Source organism: Hyalella azteca, unplaced genomic scaffold (genome assembly GCF_000764305.2).
Source record: "Hyalella azteca isolate HAZT.00-mixed unplaced genomic scaffold, Hazt_2.0.2 contig14278, whole genome shotgun sequence".
NCBI lineage: Eukaryota > Metazoa > Arthropoda > Malacostraca > Amphipoda > Hyalellidae > Hyalella > Hyalella azteca.
Genome location: NW_025944169.1, coordinates 42,259 through 65,775, shown reverse-complemented (window position 1 = coordinate 65,775; position 23,517 = coordinate 42,259). Strand labels below are relative to the sequence as shown.

Sequence of the window (23,517 nt, the reverse complement as noted above, 5' to 3'; positions counted from 1 at the left end):
TCTGAAAAGTTGTTAGAAAACGTAGTTAACTTCCATCACTACCTATTCAAATTATTCAAATCTCTTGCTTATTCTCATAATATAAATCGAATAAAAGATAAAAAAGTTCAGGGACTGCTGCAAACATCGGAAACCTTTTTGATTTGAAATGATTTGCGAGTAAACTTCATCATAGAGCTGATATTGGAAATGTTACTGCTGCTTTAGTTTCTTCTCTTAGAGACTAATCCGCATAAATTTTCCAATGAGGCTATTTCGATGAATGAAAGTAATGTGAAATAAATAGCGATATAAAACGAACTTAATTATTTAATTATATAAAACTAACGGTACCAGATGAAGTCAAATGAATTAAGAAAATGCCTTTTCATGATTCATTACCCAGGGAAAGTGATCGATGAAACGAACAGGACTGATATTTCGCTTGACCGAAATCCTCTGATTTTATTTCGAAAAGTTGTAGATATAAGGATATATAAAAAATTTTAAGTCGTTGTAAACATACTATCAAGCTCAACTACGACATTCACTGCCCCAGAGCCGCCCCAGAGCAGATGTTGAGGTCTGCATCGGCGCAGATCAGAGCCCGCCAGGGCAGGTGCGTAGTTGCGGACTGGCAATGCACTGGGCTGGCGATATTGTCTGTGCAACGCGGACGTTTCTGCTGTGTCGCGCCTTTATTGCGTATCTGCGTAGGCTTTATGGCGGAGAAGGCCAGCTCTATTCCCGGTTAAATTTGAAAGCAGTTTCTGTAAACTGACAACCTTAACCTTAAAAATAAAATCATATAATATGGAGGGACTTCAAGGTTTGAGAACGACCAACATTTTCTCAGGGTAGGCACCAGAGAACAAAACCAAATAATAATATCTAAACATCAATCTTTGTCACGATAATACATATATCTTATTAAGTACTGAAATTGTTTCTTAATCATTCTACTTGAACTGACGTGTAAGAAAAATACTTAGGGCGACAAAACATTCTTCAGGAACCTAAGCAGGAAACCAGACGCTATCCGACAACAGTCATTTGAAGATCGACCCAATCACGTTCGATTTGAAGGCATTCAAAAGTAGCGACCAATCATTAAAGCCATACAAGGATAGGTGTGAAATTAAAATAAATTATTTTATTTATAATATGAGATTTTCAATGATGAATGATCGCGGTTTTCTTAGCAGTGTCTAATGCACTCAAAATCGAAATTGTGCGTTTTGAGCCTATGTGTCGATATATGATCGCCCGATGCAAGATGTTAGTACTGCACCCAAGAGATGGTGGGTGTAGTTTATGTTTCTATATGATCACTCGATATCAGATGAAAAACCTCGCGTGTATACGATAGACCTTCAGATTTTGAAACGATGTATATTTGAAGCTTAATCGATACGAGCGGAAAATGATATATCTTCAAGAGTTCTATAGAAACTTCGCTAAACTAAAAACCATTAAACTTGCAGCAACAGTGTCATATGAAAAATTCAGAGCGTTGAAAATAAATGATTTCTCTTTGTCCGGCAATCTCACTTCAATCGACGTTCATCATCTGTATATTTCTGTAATGGAGGCAAAGGGCTTTTACAATTTGTAATCACTAGGGCTGCAAAAGTTAGTCCATTTGAACAGGTTAATGGCATTTGCATGAATGGGAACTTTTGAAACTTGCATTGTCCACTAAAGGTTACACGTCCACACCTGTTCTAGGCGGAGGTACCATATAAAAGTAGGAGATGGGCAGGTGGAAGGTGCAGATCATCTTCACTGTTTTCATGATGAGGTCTTTACTGGCATTGTGTTTCTTGGTGTTAGCAGTTGCTGTTGTATCAGCAGAGGATGAAGAGGTGAGTATAAATATATTTTAAGTAAGTTTACAACACGAGTTTTTCAGTTCTAAATAAGAAATCAAACGTTGGTACAGACATATGTCAGTCAATGTATTTTTGCCATCACCTAACTGTGTTAGGTTGTTTTGGAAACGGAAAGCCCAACAAAATCTGGCTACAGATTTGTACACGGTTTACGGTGTTTGCTGGAAGGGAAATTCGAATTCTTTACAGCTTGCGTCCGAGTATTTTCATGTGAAAAAACTAAATTAATACTTGCTTGAGTACATTCCGAGTCCGGCTAAAGATGCCCTGAAAAAACTGTTCTAAATTAGAGAATTGAAGGAATATTCTATCACGTGGCCGATGAAATATCAAATGACCATCGTATGTACAACTGAATATTAAAAGATTGCTCATTTTTCATTCGTATCAGTGCTTTCATTGTTTATTCAGTTCACAAAGGAAGTATCTGTATCTGACATAAGAAATTATATGCTTCAAAATTGTTGAATTCGTTCAAATACTTTAGAAGTACTTAAAATTTAAAATTGAACTTCGAACACATTCGGTCGAAAATTTATCGGTGCCTTATCGAAAAAAATTCTTACCAAATGTATTCATGGCGGCGTCCACGAACATATAAAAAAGAATGATATGTTTAAATAAATTCATTAATTTTTAAATAAATAAATAAATTTATGAATAAATTTATAATTAAATTTTAATTTAATTTATTTAATTTTAATTTATGCGATTCAATTGAATTTAAATTTTCATCCGATGCCGACAGATGTCGATGCCTGGGCGCCAAATTGACGAGCTGCAGCTGAGCGACGCCGAAAGGGAGGCCCTGGACCTCCAACTCATGCGGGTCAGTTTGGTTAGATATTTAAATTGTTAAGGAATTTAGTGTAATATTTTTGATAAAAGTTAGGCATTTCTAATTTTAGTTTTGAGTCACCTCTGACGTGATATCGTTGAGTCATGATCCGTAATTATTGATTGATTTGTGAAAAACCACGAAGGTATGTGTTATTGTGTCATTATTAGTTCTCTTTCTAGTAGTGTTAATCATGAGCTTGTAACTTCAATGGATTTTATATAATTGCGAAATTTATTCTATATATTCATCGTTTTTATTTGATTAAGTTTCCTATGCTACTTATATTAGTTAATTATTATTTCAGAGAGTTACCGATTCTTGAGTCCGAATCTCGAATACGAAGTTTGGACATAAACTAAGGAACGCATGGTTTATGTCCCATATTTTTGTAATTGAAGTATGTTTATTATTGTAGTTCTCACTTATTTTTATTCCTCTTTTATATGACATCATACCCAAAAAAATATTTTCTTAGCGTTAATGGGAGAATCCGTCACGATAGACCAGTAGCTATATTATGGAAAGAAAAAGAACCAAGAGAAAGAAAATGAACTCGATAAAAGGAAAGGGGTTTCCACTTATTTGAACAAGTTTAATTTTGTCAATATTTTCCCGGTTTTATTCATGATATTGCATGCCCTTTGTTTTGGAGAACAGTTTACAAATTTTCAGGTGATTTGTTGACTAAACATCAAATTCAAGTTCAGAACTCGTATAAGGATACTATGATTGGATTCAAAAAGTGTTTGAGTTCCACACTTAAATCTTACTCAGACCGTGTCCATGAGATAAATATTTAATCATATGTGTCGAACATCCGTATATTGAGTGCTGAGATTAGTATAGTTTACCAAATACTGAGCTATTAATTTTAATTTAAAACTCAACACGACGTTCTTCATTTAGTTAATTCTGTGAATTAAGGGCATGATAGGAGAGATCAACATTCCAGAATATTGCCAATTAAGACGCACTTTTTGCATCACAAAATATCCCGATCCGATTTTTCCAGGCTCGAAACAACCCGGAGCTAAACCCAGATCTGTACCAAGGCGACATTCTGCTCACGGACGAGCAGAAAAGAGCTCTCGAGGAGCGCAAAGTCACCGCCTACAGCACTAACTGGTGGCCGAAGGCTGCGGATGGCTACGTCAACGTCAACTATCGCTTCGCTGCCCGTAAGAATTGAACTTCTGCAGATCTACGCAAGGGGGACCAAAATAAGCACTTTTAAACTTAATTATTCATAAATAAGATTCAATAAATGATTGATCAAGCATCCCTAGGCATCTAGCCAAGGCAACTAGCACACGAAATATTATTTTATAATCAATGAAGTTGTTCGAAACTCGTTTCTGTGCGCGGGAGAGTAGATTCCACTGCAAGACAAGGGTCGTTCACAACAAAATTTTGGTGCACATAAAAGTAAATCATTTGAAATACACTCATTTCTTTACACCAAATGCTGGATGCACACCTGGATCACAGCTAAACGGCTACTATTTTTCGTTTTTTTTTCAAAACTACTCCAAGAATACCCACCATGCCACCAAAACGGAACATTAATAACAAATAAATAAGTTATTCTGCAAATAAATTTAACATCGTTTGAATTAAGTTCTCTTCCAATTATGCTAAAAAAAAAGAAGTGAAAAAAATTTCCACTTAGCCATAAGGAAATGAACAAAAAAGCGTGTAAAATTGTTATATAGTTTAGCATAAATTATGAAGTAATTACCTCACGTCCTAAAATCAATTATATTTACCTGATATAGCACACGTTTATGTATTTAGTTTTCTTCTAATCATCTTCTGAAAACTTTCATCATTCTCGTTGCGGTTTCACATTCAATCGAACTCTCGCTCAACACAGGTGAAGGCGCTGATTATCATCAAGGTTCGTCCAATGTCTTCAATTTAATTATATCCTAACACTATATAATATTCCCTCGTACCTACTCTTCATCGGCGTACGCATGGTATGCTCTTTTAAGATGATCTTGATGACCGCAATCATTAATTAAGCTATTTTTGCTATCATTAATTAAGCTACTTTTGCACAAATCGACTCGGGCGTCCACGTACGGGCGTCCTCATAAATCTACGGTTCTTATGACAAATCAAATCACACATGATGGTTCAAGAGAAACATCTCCTTACCTACCTAATAATTTATGTACTTCCCGCATAATATCCTCGGAACAAGATATGACTTTGAACCGTATATATCGACTTGTAAGACTGCATCCATTGGTGTCATTATAAGAAAACACCGAAAATATAATTATCTGATAACATAATAAGGCTCTATATAGTTCTGGTTAATTTTATTTACCTTCGGAACATCCCAAATATGGTACTTTAGAATGTATTAACTCGGTATAGATCGAATATAATTCAATGTAGTAATTATATGTGCAGCATTCACGCGTAATATTTAATTAACCCCGGCGATTCATCCGCGAGGGATTTTTAAATTGATTTTACAAGCGCCTTCATATAATTAAAGTATCGTTCTTTTTTATTTTATAGATTGCCAACAAATATCAAAATACTTATGTAAAATAATTATTGATCCGTCAATAAAAAAGCATAAACAAATTTTCATTCATTAGAAATATGATAATTCCATTTATTCTTTTTATTTAAAAGAATGTCAAAACTGTTAGGTAGAAAAAACTCTCCTTATACGCTCCTTAATTTATATTTAATTTATTGAGAATGAAATATTGTACACTTGAAACGCTTGCTGTTTAATATTTCACACGATGTGTACAATTTATTATGCGGATCAATTTTGTTCCGATTTCCTGCCCCTTGCTCCTCGAACAACATGAACTGCATAGTATTAATTTAATAGCGTATATTAATTGAACATTTCTTACTTCGACAGCCTCCATTGCCCAGACGATGGTGAGGCAAGCAATTAGCTCGTGGGAGACGAATACGTGCATCAGGTTCCATGAAATTGCAAGTGCGGATGGCAACCCGCATCTCATCTTCCAAGACAACAACTCGGGCTGCAACAGCTATGTCGGCAGAATTTCTTCTTTGAACGGGCAGCCTGTGAACCTTGCATCCGGATGTCTTACTGTGGTGAGACGATGCCTGGATTTTACATTCCAGTGTAGTAACATTTGAGAGTTTACGTCATAAAACAGTAAAGACGTTCGAATACGATATTCAGATTTTACATTCCAGTGTTGTAACATTTGAGAGTTTACGTCATAAAACAGTAAAGACGTTCGAATACGATATTCAGATTTTACATTCCAGTGTTGTAACATTTGAGAGTTTACGTCATAAAACAGTAAAGACGTTCGAATACGATATTCAGAATGAGTTTACATCGTTATATAAGATGTTTGAAGACCTCCGTGGCTAATTTGGTGGTTCATTTCTTAGGAGCCTTGTGTTCTCGAAAACTTTTGAAATAGCAGCCTCCTAACCGAAGGTGCATATTATAAGGAATTTTTACTCATTACTTTAGTGCCCGTTTCAACGATTCAGTTGTATATACAACTGCATAATAACTATCTTCTTGTGATTTCGCTTATTCCCGTCACTCTATCCTTATTTCCTTCCTTGCTACAGAGGGCGCTCGCGCCCCACACCTAACAGGCTTTTCCCTGTCGAGTAGGGTGACCAGCCTTTCCGCACTACGTCGTGTCCCATCGTTATCATCCCGTTGTTACCTTCGTTCATCTGCACGCAATCTCGCATGATCCTATTGGTTTTTTGAGCGCCCTTTTCGCATGACCTCTCGAAACCCCTGAAACATTCAACTAAAAAAATTAATCTAGGTAACCAACTGTTCGAGACGAAAGAAATGACAGACTGAAAATGCTACTAGCCGCATAGCAGACGAAATGCACTCTTAACAGGAGATCACCACTTAACACAAATATTGGACGTTCAACTGGCATGTGCTACCACTGGCAATACATGCATGCACGCCATGAAAATTTTAACCACGGACACTACAGTATAAAACACAAAACAAACTACAAATACAAGAGACGGTCCAAAATGTTCAAAACCAACCAAAAAATAAGTTGATATAGCAAACAAGGAATACAACAAACTAACATTGCACAACAGAGCTTGGCGCTGACCCATCACACGCAGTTAAAGACAGCTTTCGAATACCTGGGCCTTCGAAGTATTCGATATAGATTGTTGTAATAAAATATAGATTTTTTCGATAATTCAAAAGCTTTCGAATACCTAGGACGTCACAAACTGATGATACTCTACTCGCTAATAAATAATTGCCTGCGACAGTTTCGTACGAATGAACTACTACTCGACAATGACTGACAAAAAGACGAAACAATTTTTATTCGTAAATACTCTACAGATAGTAACCCCCCAGTCCACACTAAAGATGCTACACCACCATATCCGTCTCTGTTACAACCACAAATCCACTTGGCAAACATCTACAACCTCACAGACCCAGGCATAATATTCATCAACGACCATTCAATCACTGATATCACCCATTTTAATTAAGATATTTGATTACACTTCCCCTTGCAAACCATCCATAAAGCCCAGTCTACCATTTCAAACCCAACACAACCACAAAAAAAAAGAATCCTGCATATAATACTTTTTTCGTCTCCCTGTCTTGTCCATTTCTGTTTCTTATCCTTGCCACTCTTTGCCATCTGTGGTTTTTCTTTATTCTTATCTTGTTGCGCCAGACACTCACGCACACAATATTAGAATCCGACGTCCGGTCGATCTGAGTTTACGACATAATCTGAGAATAATTACGACGTCTGAGAGCAGAAAATTTTTCAACTTAGTCAGTGATAATTTGAGGCATCAATTGCATTTGTCTTAGCAGTAACAACGCATGCCTGTGTAGCACTACACTTTTGAAAATTGTTGAGAAACGATGGGTTTTTTTTACTGTTACTCTATTTGTAGCTTGGGATTCCCATCCATGAAATCGGCCACGCCATGGGCTTCAATCATGAACAGAGCCGCTCCGACCGAGACAACTACGTTATCGTGATGTTGGGCAACATCATAAGTAGCTATGTTTCTAATTTCGACAAGAGAGTAACGAACAACTTCGGCGTCCCATATGACTACTCCTCCGTCATGCACTATGATCCATATGTGAGTTTTTGATAGCCAATGCTTCATAGCATAAAATTTAAATTGACATGAAATTGAAAACTAAACTATAATTATTTTTTGTTCCGAAACGAAATTTTTTCTCCAATGATGGTTTTCAAACAGGCGTTTACCAGCAATGGAAATGAAACCTTGATTGCCATAAATCCGTACGGGCAACTTTTTATGGGTCAGCGCGACGGCTTTTCATTCATGGACAAGAGGATTGCCAACCTTCAATACAATTGCACAGGTTAGGAGAGTGGATTAATGGCGATTTTAATTTGAAAATATCCAGACTGACACGACCAGCGAAACATTCGATGCTGACCTTTCAGGAAATTTTTCATTTAAATACTAATAAAAATACAGTTTTTGTAACTTATCTTATAAGTGAGAGAAATTGAGTGAATGAGTTTTAAATTGCGGAAATATGAGCTTAAATGAGTTCCTTTTTATTTTCATAGTCAGCCTGCCTTTTGTAATATAAATAATTCTTCGTCATAATTATTAGTGGCTTTAGGTCCCTGGTACATGGCAGAGGATTAGATAGTCATCACACTGAATCACATTTCCCTAACATTATTTAAATTGATTGAAATATTGTATTTAAGTTGAAATTTCTATTTTCCATCTCTGAGCAATAAAATTATATTTTCGCTGAAATTCCATGGAGAGATCACTTCCTGATCAGTCTCTTATACACATCTNTGCGGTGGAGTTTATTCTTGGAAGCCCAAATTTGGCTCTGCCTCATTCGAGTCGAAACCGTGTCACCCCAACCCAGCAACACTGAGCACACACAACTTCCGAGCGCACACAACAAGAGGGTAACTCAGCCAAAATGAGCTTACCTCAATACCCCGTTTACAATGTACAAAACAGACTGTAAAAACTTCCTAAATGCCAAAAATAGATAATATAATATAATACAATAAAGTCAACATATTTTTAATCATTTGGCAAACTGATCACAGTTAAAAATCTAACAATCTTAAACTAATTCCAAAGAGACTAAACGCTCCATCGTTCACGACTACCTAGCGCGCGTTATAAAGAGGTTAGGAGCAGCTCAACCAATCACGTTGGAGCTACACCTTGTCTCGTCCCAAGACACTAAATCCTACAAACACCACAGCTAGACGAGATTCCATATTACGGTCATGAAATAATATTTATTTACGCATTACTTAGTCATAAAAAAATTAAACCCTTGATTTAACAAAATAATATCACAGTTAAATGAGATTCCTTGTTACAGTCACAAAATACCTACAATTGACTAGTCACTAACCTAGCACAGGATTGATAGAACGTTCATGTAAACAAAAAAATATACCACGAAATAAGTATCCCGTCATACTAGTATATATACCGATTCGATATGTGTTGAGTATTTAGTGAATCAAATTAATCTATCAATTGCAATTATTAATTTAATTCATAATTAAATTATTTCAAGATAAAAGCGCATGCAATTTCTAAATAAATGATTGTGATTCAATATATTTTTCCATCAGTGGACGAGTACCTTCAAATCATCACCGCACCGACGTGCAAGAAAGTTCGACTGACGTTCACTGCCTTTTCACTGCTTCCTCGCACCATCGCCTCCGATAACTCTTGCTACTTCCAGCAGTTGATCATCCGTAGGAGTGACATCCTCGCCTCACAACCGTAAGACATTAGCACGCCTCACAGTTATTTTCATCAATGGCACTGCCAGTCCTTCTGTTGTTTGGACGGCGGTCAAGTTATTCAATTTCAATAGTCAATACTAGCACGTGAGCGACCAAAAAAACAAAAATAAAAAAATAAAGTACATGAAGAGATGAAAAAGATTGAAAGTTTATTGGCTGCTCCCTCGTTACTTTGCTGGGTTCCTAGTTAGATTAAACTCAAATGGCGGCCAAGTGAAAGGAAATATTTATCTTCGTGAGGCCGATTCTACAGTCAAACGATACAAAGAAGAACTTTGCAACAAATACGCTTTTCCAAACACCTAATGATACAAAACATTGCTCAAATTGGGTGTCAATGGATTTAACATTGTTTATGATGGTTTATCGGAAAATTGAATCAGTGAATTTTTTTACGTTCAGACCTGAACATAAGACAATTGTCTAAGAATGACTATTTTTCAGGTACTGTGGCACTGAGATCCTCCCTGGCCAAGTGTTCGAGAGCGTGGGCAACACGATGATTTTGCACTTCATCTCTCGTCTCACTTATGCGAGCCCGGGCTACTCTGCCACCATCACCTTCGTCGACCAGACTACGCCTAACTGGTAACCGCTTTGTGACGAAATCCTGAATAGTTACTGTTTTGTCATGCCTGCTTATAGCAATAATATCTTATGAAATTTTAATCAAGAAAATATTGAATACTAGAAGTATGTTTTATGAATTCACACACACCTTGGGAAATGTTTGTAGTAGACTCCATAATTGAGACTCATGATTAGCTGCACTGACAAATTAAGATGTCCGCGTTAAGCAATATTAGAAAAATTAAAAGATAGTCCTTGCGCATGTATGGAAACTCAATTAAAACTTTAATAAAAAGTAACTAATATCACGATTCATCTTATAAGGAAAAACTAGAAGCATATTATTATTTCCACTACCAAAAAACCGACAACCACCACCACCAAAAAACCGACAACCACCACTACCAAAAAACCGACAACGACCACTACCAAAAAAACGACAACCACCAAGCCTGCCACAGCGACTGCCATAGGTCGGAAGTGAATAACGTCCGTCAACATTCCGCTTCTCGACGTGCTGATGCTAAGCAACTTCGGTGTGCAGGTGGCTATGTATGCCCTGTAATGCAGTAAACTGTTCAAGCAAGTACTTGTTTTACTAACATCACAGTTCATGATTATTTTACTCGTTTCTGATTATTTTAGCTATACCATAATGAGGATGCGGTAGCCTCTGACCGCCAAAAACTTTACGGCAACGGGTAGAGCGATGATTCCTCGAGTGTGTATTCGATCCGACCGATTGAGAAGAAGTCTAAAGTTCGAAGGGTGTTGGTGAGAGATTGACGGAGTCATCTTGAAATATAAAGTAGATGTTGTATTGAAAGTAAGAAAGATAACTTGATGGTGTGTAAGACTAGTACAACAATCTGATTACCTGAATGCGACATACTCAATCACGCAACGATTTTATACAATATCATTATATTAATGCTCCCGAGAGATCTCTAAATTGTATCAGTAGATGTTTTGGGAGATAGTGTGTAAACAAATTTTTAAATCGTATTCATTTGTTTAGTGTTTAAGGTTCAGAATCTTGCGTGCGATCTTTCTTCAATGCAGCTCAAAAACGAGCCGAGTTCAGCAGAGTGACTACGCGGCTATTTTATTAATTGGTATTGCCATATTAATCATGAGATTTGGAAGTAATACAAGGATGCAAGGAGGGTATTTGGGAATAAGCATTATTCACCTGAGTAATTAAGGATAATACGTGTAGTAGGGCTGCTGTTAATCTCACTAGTTTGATGTGTCGATCAGAGCTCATATATTAAGCTATACCTAAAGATTGGGTTACGTGACCAAAGTCGTGAAGGATAAGTAAGACACACATATCTAGATAACATATCTTGACTCATGTCTAGTACTTTTCCATCAATCTCTATTAGGGCAAGTGACTATTACGCCTCAATTACATATGATCTAATCATATAATATAATAATAATGAGACGCCAGATTGACACATGACAGATGTGATTCAGTTGATCGTAGCAATAAACAAATTTAACAATAAAGAAAACCTTGGTAGTGATGAAATTTTTTTAAGAAGGCACGATCATTCAACAGTCAGGCCAGCTTCGTAAGAGTATAATTGAGTTAGCATGGATTCATCATTGAAGAATTTTCAGATTATTTTTACAATTTTAAGGCAATTATTTCTGGCGTGGTACAAAAACTGCTAAACATAATTTAAATAATAAGTTAAGACAAACCAAACAAATTAAACTGTCGGGAATTAAACTGTCGGGGATCAAAGTGTTGGGATCAAAGTGTCGGGGACTAAAGTGTCGGGGATCAAACTGCCGGGAATTAAACTGTCGGGAATCAAACTATCGGGAATTAAACTGTCGGGAATTCCGAGTGTATGTTATCCAATCTATGTGTCACTGCCACTCAAATTTATACGAGCTTTATGATAAATCCTATACTGGATCTGCAATTATAAGCCTTATTGGGTAGCTCTGAATGACAATCCCGCGTTTCTTAGAAAAGAATATCATCTCCTAAAACTACATGTCGCATTAGGTTCTAGAAGTGCACAGGTTTTTTTTTGCTGCGGAGAGATGGATTATTTTGAGGCCTTTTCAAGAGTCAATGTTCACAATGATCAATGTTCACAATGATCAATGTTCACGATGATCAACACAGGGCCAACGAACTTGCCAGGTTTGGATGATGAACATTTAAGCGAGTTATGAAGAATCCTTTGACCGAAATATGAATGAAATCCTTGAAATGAAAAATGAACGAAACTATTAAACAATTTTTTAAAGTGAGCTTTAATGGCAGCTTTACACAAAAGTGGAGAGAAAATTGCTAGGAACGGACAGAACGTTTGATCACTGCCGAGCAACTTCAATTATTTTACTAGAGAAACAAAGATTCTCTGAGTTTTGTACTTAATCACATATTGTGAATTGGAAAATTTTAGGAGAACCTCGTCAGAATTTTGAACCAAGACTGCATGGCAGCGATCTTGACCAATTCTACGGTGCTCGACTAGCCGGATAGAGCCGCGAAGCAATAACCGGTTATCTATCTTTTAGCGCGAAACAATAACAGGATATGTGTCCGCGAAACAATAACCGGATAACTTTTAAGTTTATTGAACAAAATGCGATAATACGAGTTAATTTCTAGCGCCACTTAAGAATTTAATAACGCCACGTTACTATTTTAATTATTTGAATTGCGGATTATACTGAATGGATAAATCAAAGACATAAGTTCTGAAAAGTTGTTAGAAAACGTAGTTAACTTCCATCACTACCAATTCAAACTATTCAAATCTCTTGCTAACTCTCATAATAAAAATCGACTAAAAGATGAAAAGCTCAGGAACTGCTGCAAACATCGGAAACCTTTTTGATTTGAAATGATTTGCGAGTAAACTTCATCATAGAGCTGATATTGGAAATGTTACTGCTGCTTTAGTTTCTTCTCTTAGAGACTAATCCGCATAAATTTTCCCTATGAGGCTATTTCGATGAATGAAAGTAATGTGAAATAAATAGCGATATAAAACGAACTTGAATATTTAATTATATTAAACTAAGGGTACCAGATGAAGTCAAATGAATCAAGAAAATACCTTTCCATGATTCATCAACCAGAGAAAGTGATCGATGAAACGAACAGGACTGATATTTCGCTTGATCGAAATCCTCTGATTTTTTTCTCGAAAAGTTGTAGATAAGGCGGTATCAGTGATCGCCGCTGGAAAAGAAAAAAAATTTAAGTCGTTGTAAACATACTATCAAGCTGAACTGCGACATTCACTGCCCCAGAGCCGTCCCAGAGCAGCCGTTGAGCCGGAAATGAGGCCTGCATCGGCGCAGATCAGAGCCCGCCAGGGCAGGTGCGTAATTGCGGACTGGCGACGCACTGGGCTGGCGATATTGTCTGTGCAACGCGGACGTTTCTGCTGTGTCGCGCCTTCATCGCATATCTGCGTAGGCTTTATGGCGGAGAAGGCCAGCTCTATTCCCGGTTAAATTCGAAAGCAGTTTCTGTCGAAACAGCAGTCTCATATAATATGGAGGCACTTCAAGGTTTGAGTACGACCAACATTTTCTCAGGGTAGGCACCAGAGAACAAAACCAAATAATATCTAAACATCCATCTTTGTCACGATAATACATATATCTTATTAAGTAATGAAATTGTTCCTTAATCATTCCACTTGAACTGACGTGTAAGAAAAATACTTAGGGCGACAAAACATTCTTCAGGAACCTATAAGCAGGGAACCAGACGCTATCCGACAACAGTCATTTGAAGATCGACCCAATCGCGTTCGATTTGAAGGCATTCAAAAGTAACGGCCAATCATTAAAGCCATTTAAGGATAGGTGTGAAATTAAAATAAAATATTTTTATATGTAATATGAGATTTTAATGATGTCTGATAACGATTTTCATAGCAGATCTGGTATTTTACAATTTTCCTTGTATATACTGAAAGTTTTTATTGTTTGTTGAATAAAAAAATTATTCCACTAACAAAAAATTTGACAATAAATGAAGGTTACTACTTTCAAAATGATGATTGGCGATCAGTAACTGAGAATACTTGAAAAAGCACGAAAAGATCCGATCGTGAAATTCAGAACATCAAAAAGTATTCGGCCTCAACAACTGACACTTCATTCCATTTGCAATCAATTCATGGAAAGCCGACCCAAAAGAAACAATTTCTCAACAACAATTTCCATAAATCACTTCATTCAGGCAGACGAAATGTTATTTTTCATGTCGCTGCAACGCCATTAACACTCGAAGGATAAATGAAGCTAGCTTGACTAATGACACTAGATTTGATTACATTCGTTGAGTTAGCTATAACTCTTCAAACCACGAGAACGTCTGTGCTCTTAATATGACCAAAGGATGCTTGAGATTTCAAGTAAAAAATTTCAAATCAAACTCGAAAGGCTCAGAACATATCTTGGAACATTTTGCTAACAAATCACGTGATTAATATTAATAAATCACTGCCAGAACCGAGTAACATGAAACACTGGCTGCGCTGATAGACGCTGTTGCACTGCTCAGTTCAAGCCGAGAACATTGAACTTGTACAAATAAAGGAAACTACTGAACTCAAGCTCGAAATAGTGGGGTGTGAGCCTTTGTGTCTATATATGATCACCCGATACGAGATGTTGTTTAAAACTAGATGTTTTGAGAATAAGTACTGCACCCAAGAGGTGGTGGGTGTAGTCTTTGCTTCTATGATCACTCCATACCAGATGAAAAACCTCGCGTGTACGATAAACATTAAGATTTTTGAAGCGATACATATTTGAAGCTCAATCGATATGAATGGAAAGACGATAACTCTTCGAGCGTTCTATAGAAACTTTGCTGTACTAAAAACCATTAAACTTGCAGCAACAGTTGTATAGGAAAAATTCAAAGCGTTGAAAATAAATTATTTCTCTTTGTCTGGCTACCTCACTTCAATCGACGTTCGCCAGCAGTATATTTCTGTGATGGATTCAAAGGGCTTTTACAATTTGTTATCACTAGGGCTGCAAACGTTAGTCCATTTGAACAGGTTAATGGCGTTTGTATGAATGGGAACTTTTGAAACTTGCCTTGTCCACTAAAGATTACGTCCACACCTGTGATAGACGAAGGTACCACATAAAAGTAGGAGATGGGCAGGTGGATGGTGCAGATCATCATCACTGTTTCCATGATGAGGCATTTACTGGCATTGTGTTTCCTGGTGTTAGCAGGTGCTGTTGTATCAGCAGAGGATGAAGAGGTGAGTTTAAAGTTATTTTCAGAAGTTTAGAACGCGACTTTTTCTGTTTTGAATAAGAAATCGAGCGCTGGTACAGCCTAAAGTTGGTCAATGGATTTTTGCAATCACCATGCAAACTGTGTTAGGCTGTTCGAGAAACGAGGAGCCCAACAAGCTTTTGCTGCCGATTTGTTCTCGGTTACCCACATGGATGTCACGATATTTCAAATAGCGTCAGAGTCTGAGTTGCAGTGTGCACAATGGATCTTCGTCATAAGCGAACGAGTTTTGCAGTGTTCGCTGGACGCGAAATTCGAATTATCCTACAGCTTGCGTCCGCATCTTTTCCAGTGAAAAAAATAAAATTAACGCTGTCTTGAGTATATTTGAAATCCGGAAAAGATAAGAGGCCCCGAAAAAATCTGCTTTAATTTAGAGAAATGAACGGATATTCTATCACAATGCCGATGAAATATCATAAAGCTATCGTGTGAACAACTACGTATATATTAACCGCTTACTCACTTTCCCTCCGTATCATTGCTCTCATTGTTTATTCAGTTCGCAAAAGAAGTATCTATACCTGATATCAAAATTGTATTCTTCAAGATTTTAGAATTCGTTCAGACATGCAACTGAATTTCAATTTTTATTCGATGCCGACAGATGTCGATGCCTGGGCGCCAAATTGACGAGCTGCAGCTGAGCGACGCCGAAAGGGAGGCCCTGGACCTCCAACTCAAGCGGGTCAGTTTGGTTAGATGTTTGAATTGTTAAGGAATTTAGTGTGATATTTTAAATAAAAGTTAGGCATTGCTAATTTTAGTTTTGAGTCACCTCTGACGTGATATCGTTGAGTCATGATCCGTAATTATTGATTGATTTGTGAACCACCACCTTAAGGTATGTGTTTTTGAGTCATTATTAGTTCTGTTCAGAGTAGCATTAATCATGAGCATGTAACTTCAATGGTTTCTATATAATTGCGAAATTTATTCTATATATTCTTCGTTAGTTTATTATTAAGTTTCATATGCTACTTATATTAGTTATTTATTATTCCAGAAAGTTACCGAATCTTGAGTCCGAATCTCGAATACGAAGTTTGGACACAAACTAAGAGGCATGGTTTATGTCCCATATTATTGTATTTGAAGTATGTTTATTATTGTAGTTCTCACTTATTTTGTTTCATATGCTACTTATATTAGTTATTTATTATTCCAGAAAGTTACCGAATCTTGAGTCCGAATCTCGAATACGAAGTTTGGACACAAACTAAGGGGCATGGTTTATGTCCCATATTATTGTATTTGAAGTATGTTTATTATTGTAGTTCTCACTTATTTTTATTCATCTTTTATATGCCATCATACCCAAAAAACATTTTTTAGCGTTAATGGGAGAATCCGTCACGGATAGACCAATAGCTATATTATGGAAAGAAAAAGAACCAAGAGAAAGAAAATGAACTTTATAAAAGGAAAGGGGTTTCCACTTATTTGAACAAGTTTAATGTTGTCAATATTGTTCCCGGTTTTATTCATGATATTGCATGCCCTTTGTTTGGGAGAACAGTTGACAAATTTTTAGGTGATTTGTTGACTGAACATCAAATTCAAGTTCAAAACTCGTATATGAATTTTATGATTAGATTCAAAAAGTGTTTGAGTTCCACACTTAAATTTTACCCAGACAGTGTCCATGAGATAAATATTTAAACATACGTGTCGAACATTCGTATATTGAGTGCTGAGATCAGTAGTTTACCCAATACTGAGCTATCAACTTGAATTTGAAATTAAACACAACGTTATTCAACGAGTTATTTCTGTGAATCGAGTGTTTTATAGGAGAGCTCAAAATTCCAGAATATTGTCGAAGACGCACTTTTTGCTTCACAAAATATCCCGATCCGTTTTTTCCAGGCTCGAAACAACCCGGAGCTGAACCCAGATCTCTACCAAGGCGACATTATGCTCACGGACGAGCAGAGAAAAGCTCTCGAGGAGCGCAAAGTCATGAATGACAGCTCTTACTGGTGGCCGAAGGCTGCGGATGGCTACGTCAACGTCAATTATCGCTTCGCTGCGCGTAAGACTTGAAATTCTAGAGATCTACGCAAGGGGGACCTAAGTAAGCATTTGTAAACTTTATTATTCATAAATCAGATTCAATAAATGATTGATCAAGCATCCCTTAGCAACTAGCTCACGAAATAGAATTTTACAATCAATGAAGTTGTTAGAAACTCGTTTCTGTATACGAGCTAGAGTAAACTCCACTGCTGAACATGGGTCGTTCACAACAATATTTTGGTGCACATGGAAGTAAATAATTTGAAATACACACAAATTTATTCACACCAAAAGCTTGTTGCATACTCTGATCACAGCTCAACGGCTATTATTTTTCGTTTAATTTTTTCGCAGCTATTCCATGAATGGCCTATATACCACCTGACAGATCATTAATAACAAATGAATAAGTTTTTCGGTAAATAAATTTTACATCGTTTGAATCAAATTCTCTTCCATTATGCTAAAAAAAATGAAATAAATTTCCACTTAGCATACGTAAATGAATAAAGAAGCGTGGAAAATGGTTTATTAGTTTCGCTTAAATAATTGAGGAATTATCTCACGTGCTAGTATCGATTATATATACCTGATATTGTACACGGGTATTTATTTAGTTTACTCTGCTAATCATCTTCTGAAAACTTTCATAATTCTCGTTGCGGTTTCCCATTTTATTGAGTTATAGCTCAACACAGGTGCAAGCGTTGATTATCATCAAAGTTCGTCGATTGTCTTCAATAGAATTAATTAAGCCACTTTTGCACAAATCGACTCGGGCGTCCACGGGCGTCCTGCTAAATCTACGGTTCAAATGGCAAATCAGAGCATACGTACATGATGGCTCAAGAGAGACATCTCCTTACCTACCTAATAATCTATATACTTCCCGCTTAATTAATATTCTCGGAACAATATATGATTTTGAACCGTATTTATCGACTTGTCGTAAGACTACATCAATTGGTGTCATTATAAGAAAAAACACCGATACTATAATTATCTAATAATATAATATGGCTCTAGTTTGGCTGAATTTTAGTTACCTTCGGAGCATCCCGAAGATGGTACTTTAGAATATATTAACCCGGTATTGATCGAACATAATTCGATCAATTTTATTATATCTGCTGCACACATGTGTAGTATTTATTTAACCCTGGTGACTTTTCCGCGTGATTTTTAAATTGATTTTTGTCGAGCGACTTCATATCACTAAACTATCGTTCCTTTTTATTGAAATACCAAAAATCATCAAAATACAGTACTTAAGCAAAATTTTTATGATCAGTTAATGAAAATTTCAATAATTAGATGTATGTTCCATTTATTACTTTTATTTACTAGAATGTCAAAGCTGTTAATTAAATAGACACAACTCTCTTTAAAAAGGAAATATTAATACTAGCACCGACTGTAGAAGTACTTGTCATTCATATCCTCAAATGAATTTCAACAAACGGAGATTTTCTAAATACATATTTTAATTTTATATGCTACAGTTAAAGCTGGTTCATTGAGTCTCATAACCACTTAGCTAAAATTTAAGCGTTTAATTTAGTGAGATCGAAATATTGTCCGCTTGAAACGCTTGCTGTTCAATATTTCACACGATTTGTGCAATTTAAAATGTGGATAAATTTTGATCCGTTACCCTGCACCTTGCTCCTCGAACAACAAGAGATGCATATTATTAATAGCTTATATTAATTAAACATTTTTTACCTCGACAGCCTCCATTAACCAGACGATGGTGCGGCGAGCAATTAGCTCGTGGGAGACGAATACGTGCATCAGGTTCCATGAAATTACAAGTGCGGATGGCAAACCGCATCTCATCTTCCAAGACAACAACTCGGGCTGCAACAGTAATATCGGCAGAATTTATTTTTGGAACGGGCAGCCTGTGAACCTTGCACCCGGATGTTTGACTTTGGTGAGACCTTGCCTCGATGTTACACTCGAGTGTAGTAATATTTGAGAGTCTACGTCGTTACAGTAAGGACGTTTGAATCCGATGGTCGAAAAGAACTTACGTCGTTAAAGATGTTTGAAGGCCTTCTTCGCTATTTTCGGGCTTCATTTGTTTAGAGTCTTGCATACTCGAAAAATTTTGGAATAGCAGCCTCCTTACCACAGGTGAATGTCATAAGACAATTTTCTGTTATTTTTTTAGTGCCTGTTTCTACGATTCAGTTGTATGTACAACTGCACAATCATTATTTTCTTGTGATTTCGCTCCCTCCCTTCCCTCTATCCTTATTTCCTTTCCTGCTACAGAGGGCGCTCGCGCTTCCAACCTAACAGGCTTATCCCTAAAGAGTAGAGTGTCCTACCTTTCCGCACGATAACGTGTTCCATCGTTATCATCCTGTAACCTTCCTTCATCTGCACCCAATCTCCAACACTTTTCGCATGACCTCTCGAGATCACTGGAAATATTCAATTGAAAAATTAACTCTAGCTAGGTTACCAACTGATCGAGAGGAAAGAAATGCCTGGCTGAAAATATTCCTGGCCTCACTGCAGAAACGAAGCCTTTTATTAAGTGCCTTTTTTATTCGTTTCTTATTAAGAAACGAAGCCTTTTTTTACTTTTAGCCTATTTCTAGCTAGGGATTCCTGTCCATGAAATCGGCCACGCCATGGGGTTCAATCATGAACAGAGCCGCTCCGACCGAGACGACTACGTTATCGTGATGTTTGGTAACATCCTGACTAGCATGGCTTCGAATTTCGACAAGAGAGGAACGATCAACTTCGGCGTCCCATATGACTACTCCTCCGTCATGCATTATGATTCATACGTGAGTTTTTGGCAGCCTATGCTTTATAGTCCAAAAATTAAATTTACCTAAAATGGCAAACTGAACCATTATTGTCATGTTTTGTTTCTAAACGAAATTTTTTCTTCACGTATGGTGTTCAAACAGGCGTTTACTAGCAATGGAAATGAAACCCTGATTGCCAAAAATCCGTACGGACAACTTTTTATGGGTCAGCGCGACGGCTTTTCATTCATGGACAAGAGGATTGCCAACCTTCAGTACAATTGCACAGGTTAGGAAAATGGATTAATGGCAATTTTAATTTGAAAATATCCAGACTGACACGACCAGCGAAATAATCAGTGCTGATCATTTAGGAAATTTTTCATTTAACTACTACTAATAATATAATTTTTGTAACTAATCTTATTAGGAGTGGATTTGAGCGAATGAGTTTAATTTCAAAAATATGACATAAAAATTCGTTCCTTTGTATTCACATAGTCAGACAGGTGTTTGAAATATATATAATTCTTCGTTATAAGTTACTTTTGCCGCCTGGCAGACGATTAGAAAGCATCACACTGAATCGCATTTCTCTAACATTATTGTCCTCAAAGTTGATTGAAATACTGTAAACAAATTTAATTATATATTTGAATTTTCCATCTCTGAGCAATAAAATTATAATTTCCCTGAAATTCCATAGAGATAACACTTTCTGATAATGAATCACAAAAAATTCCTTTACCAGCAGTGTTCGCAACCACGTTTCAAATTGTAAACACAAATAGGATGCTGTCAATTTTTTTGGAAATTTTCACGTCTATAATTAGCCGTGTACCTGAGAAACTGTGGCGCCACAACGGATCCCTGCCAAAACTACGGATACTATGGACCCAATTGCAAATGTGAATGCCCGCCCGGTACCTCAGGGACTAATTGTGAAATATTGATTAAACCATACCTCGGTGAGTTTATTTCCTTAGGAAGAAGCCTTACAAGGTCAAAAAAATATAGAGCAATATATAAGGCATATTGTATTGAGCAATATTTATAGGTCAAAAATATAGAGCAATATCAAAATTTCGTTAACAATCGATGCATGTAGTAAAACATTAAATGAAATCTATATAACCTTCACATGCGCGGTTGTTACTTATGCCAGGCATTTATCTGCGTATCGTGAACATTGACGTGATATAATATTTATGATCGTTACATTAAATAAGAACACTTGATCGTAAAGCATTAATTATACTAAGCCTTAAAACAGATGCCCTGGTCTCGACCAAAAGTAATAACAGTCGAACAATCACAACTGAGGGAGTGGTCACATCGCCTGGCTATCCGGCGCCCATCGCAAGCGGTAAATTTAAAATTTCAGAACCGTAACGGCTCAAAATTATCTTTTTAAAACTTATTTAATAAAATATGTTTAAATATTTAAAATAATTTCTATAAATTATGAACCTAGTATAGATAACAATTCGATATATGTTGAGTAATTAGTGAATCAAATTAATCTATCAATTGCAGTTATTAATTTAATTCACAATTAAATTATTTCAAGATATAAGCGCATGCAATTTCTAAATAAATGATTGTGATTCAATATATTTCTCCATCAGTGGACGAGTACATTCAAATCATCACCGCACCGGCGTGCAAGAAAGTTCGCCTGACGTTTACTGCTTTTGGATTGATCTCTCGAGCCTCCGCCTCCGATAACTCCTGCTACTTCCAGCAGTTGATTGTCCGTAGGAGTGACATCCTCGCCTCACAACCGTAAGACATTAGCACGCCACACAGTTATTTTCATCAGTGGCACTGCCAGTCCTTCTGTTGTTTGGACGGCGGTCAAGTTATTCAATATCAATATAAATTAAAAAATCAAATAGATGAAGAGATGAAAAAGATTGAAAGTTTATTGGCTGCTCCCCCATTATTTTGCTGGGTTCATAGTTAGATTCAACTCGAATGGCGGCCTAGCGAAAGTAAATATTCATCTTCGTGAGGCCAATTCTAGAGTCTATTGAACAATACAAAGAAGAAATTTGCAACAAATACGCTTTTACAAATACCTAAAGATGCAAAACATTGCTCAAATTGAGTGTCTTCGGATTTAACATTGTTTATGATGGATTATCGGAAAATTGAATCAGTGAGTTTTTCACGTTCACACCTGAACAGAAGACAATTTTTTAAGGAATGGTAATATTTTTTTCAGGTACTGTGGCACTGAAATCCTCAGTGGCCAAGTGTTCGAGAGCGTGGGCAACAGGATGGTTTTGCACTTCATCTCTCGGCTCAATTGGGTGCGTCCGGGCTACTCGGCCACCATCACCTTCGTGCAGGACCAGACTTCGCCTAACTGGTAACCGCTTTGTGACAAAATACTGAATAATTATTGCTATTTCATGCCTGCTTAGCCATAATATCTTATGATATTGTAATCAAGAAAATATTGATTAATGTTGGTACGTTTTATGAATTCATAAACATCTTGGTAGAGGTTTGTAGTAGACTCCAGAATTGAGACTCATTATGATTAGCTGCACTGACAAATTAAGATGTCCGCGTTTAGCATGATTAGAATAATCAAAAGATAGCCCATCAAGGGATCAAATACAACTCAATAAAAAGGAATTAATATCACGATTCATCTTGTAAGGAAATTAAAAGCATAATAATATTAAATGTCGTAACAATACAATTTTTCTCAGCACAAGTACTACTTCCGCGTCTACATCCACCACCACTTCTACCACCACCACTCGTACCACTACTACTTCTACCACCACCAAGCCAACCACCGCCACTCCAACGACCACCAAGCCTACCACCACCACTCCTACCACCACTACCACAAGCAAACCTACCACCACAACGACCAAATCCACCGAGAGAACAACTACCAAACCCACCACTACAACTACCAAACCCACCACCACAACGACCAAACCCACCACCACAACGACCAAACCCACCACCACAATCACCATTAGAACCACTACCACCACCACAAAACCCACAACCACCACTATAAAGCCGACAACCACCAAGCCTATCAAAGTGAATAACGGTCGGAAGTGAATAACGTCCGTCAATACTCCGCTTCTCGACGTGCTGATGCTAAGCCACCTCGGCGCGTACGGGGCTCTGTATGCTCTGTAATGCAGTAAACTGTTCAAGCAAGTATTCGTTTTACTAACATCACAGTTCCTGATTATTTTACTCGTCAGCTATACTATACCACAATGAGGATGCAGTTGCCGCTGACCGCCAAAAATTTTACGGCAACAGG

General features: G+C 36.9%; 1 protein-coding gene across 2 annotated transcripts; it reads left to right on the top strand.

Moving 5' to 3' along the window:
* The first annotated feature begins 1,753 nt into the window (after positions 1-1,753).
* LOC108680196 (protein SpAN) lies at positions 1,754-23,402 on the top strand. Of its 2 annotated transcripts, none has more exons than XM_018168968.2 (11): positions 1,754-1,844; positions 2,620-2,700; positions 17,293-17,458; positions 19,176-19,378; positions 20,055-20,249; positions 20,376-20,502; positions 21,047-21,181; positions 21,487-21,579; positions 21,842-21,998; positions 22,441-22,587; positions 22,937-23,402. In XM_018168968.2, exons 1-11 carry the CDS (start codon positions 1,773-1,775, stop codon positions 23,304-23,306), a joined length of 1,746 nt encoding a protein of 581 aa, XP_018024457.1. In that variant the 5' UTR covers positions 1,754-1,772; the 3' UTR covers positions 23,307-23,402. The 2 variants fall into 2 exon arrangements, with proteins under 2 accessions (XP_018024457.1, XP_018024456.1); XM_018168967.2 differs by lacking the exons at positions 1,754-1,844; positions 2,620-2,700 and adding exons at positions 15,298-15,385; positions 16,031-16,111.
* The last annotated feature ends 115 nt before the right edge of the window (positions 23,403-23,517 follow it).

Bases quoted from the DNA above. Each gene is read 5' to 3' on its own strand.
- LOC108680196 (XM_018168968.2), top strand. From the start codon at position 1,773: ATGATGAGGTCTTTACTGGCATTGTGTTTCTTGGTGTTAGCAGTTGCT. The intron at 21,182-21,486 runs GTGAGTTTATTT...GCCTTAAAACAG, and splicing joins ATTGATTAAACCATACCTCG to ATGCCCTGGTCTCGACCAAA. The intron at 21,999-22,440 runs GTAAGACATTAG...TATTTTTTTCAG, and splicing joins GACATCCTCGCCTCACAACC to GTACTGTGGCACTGAAATCC.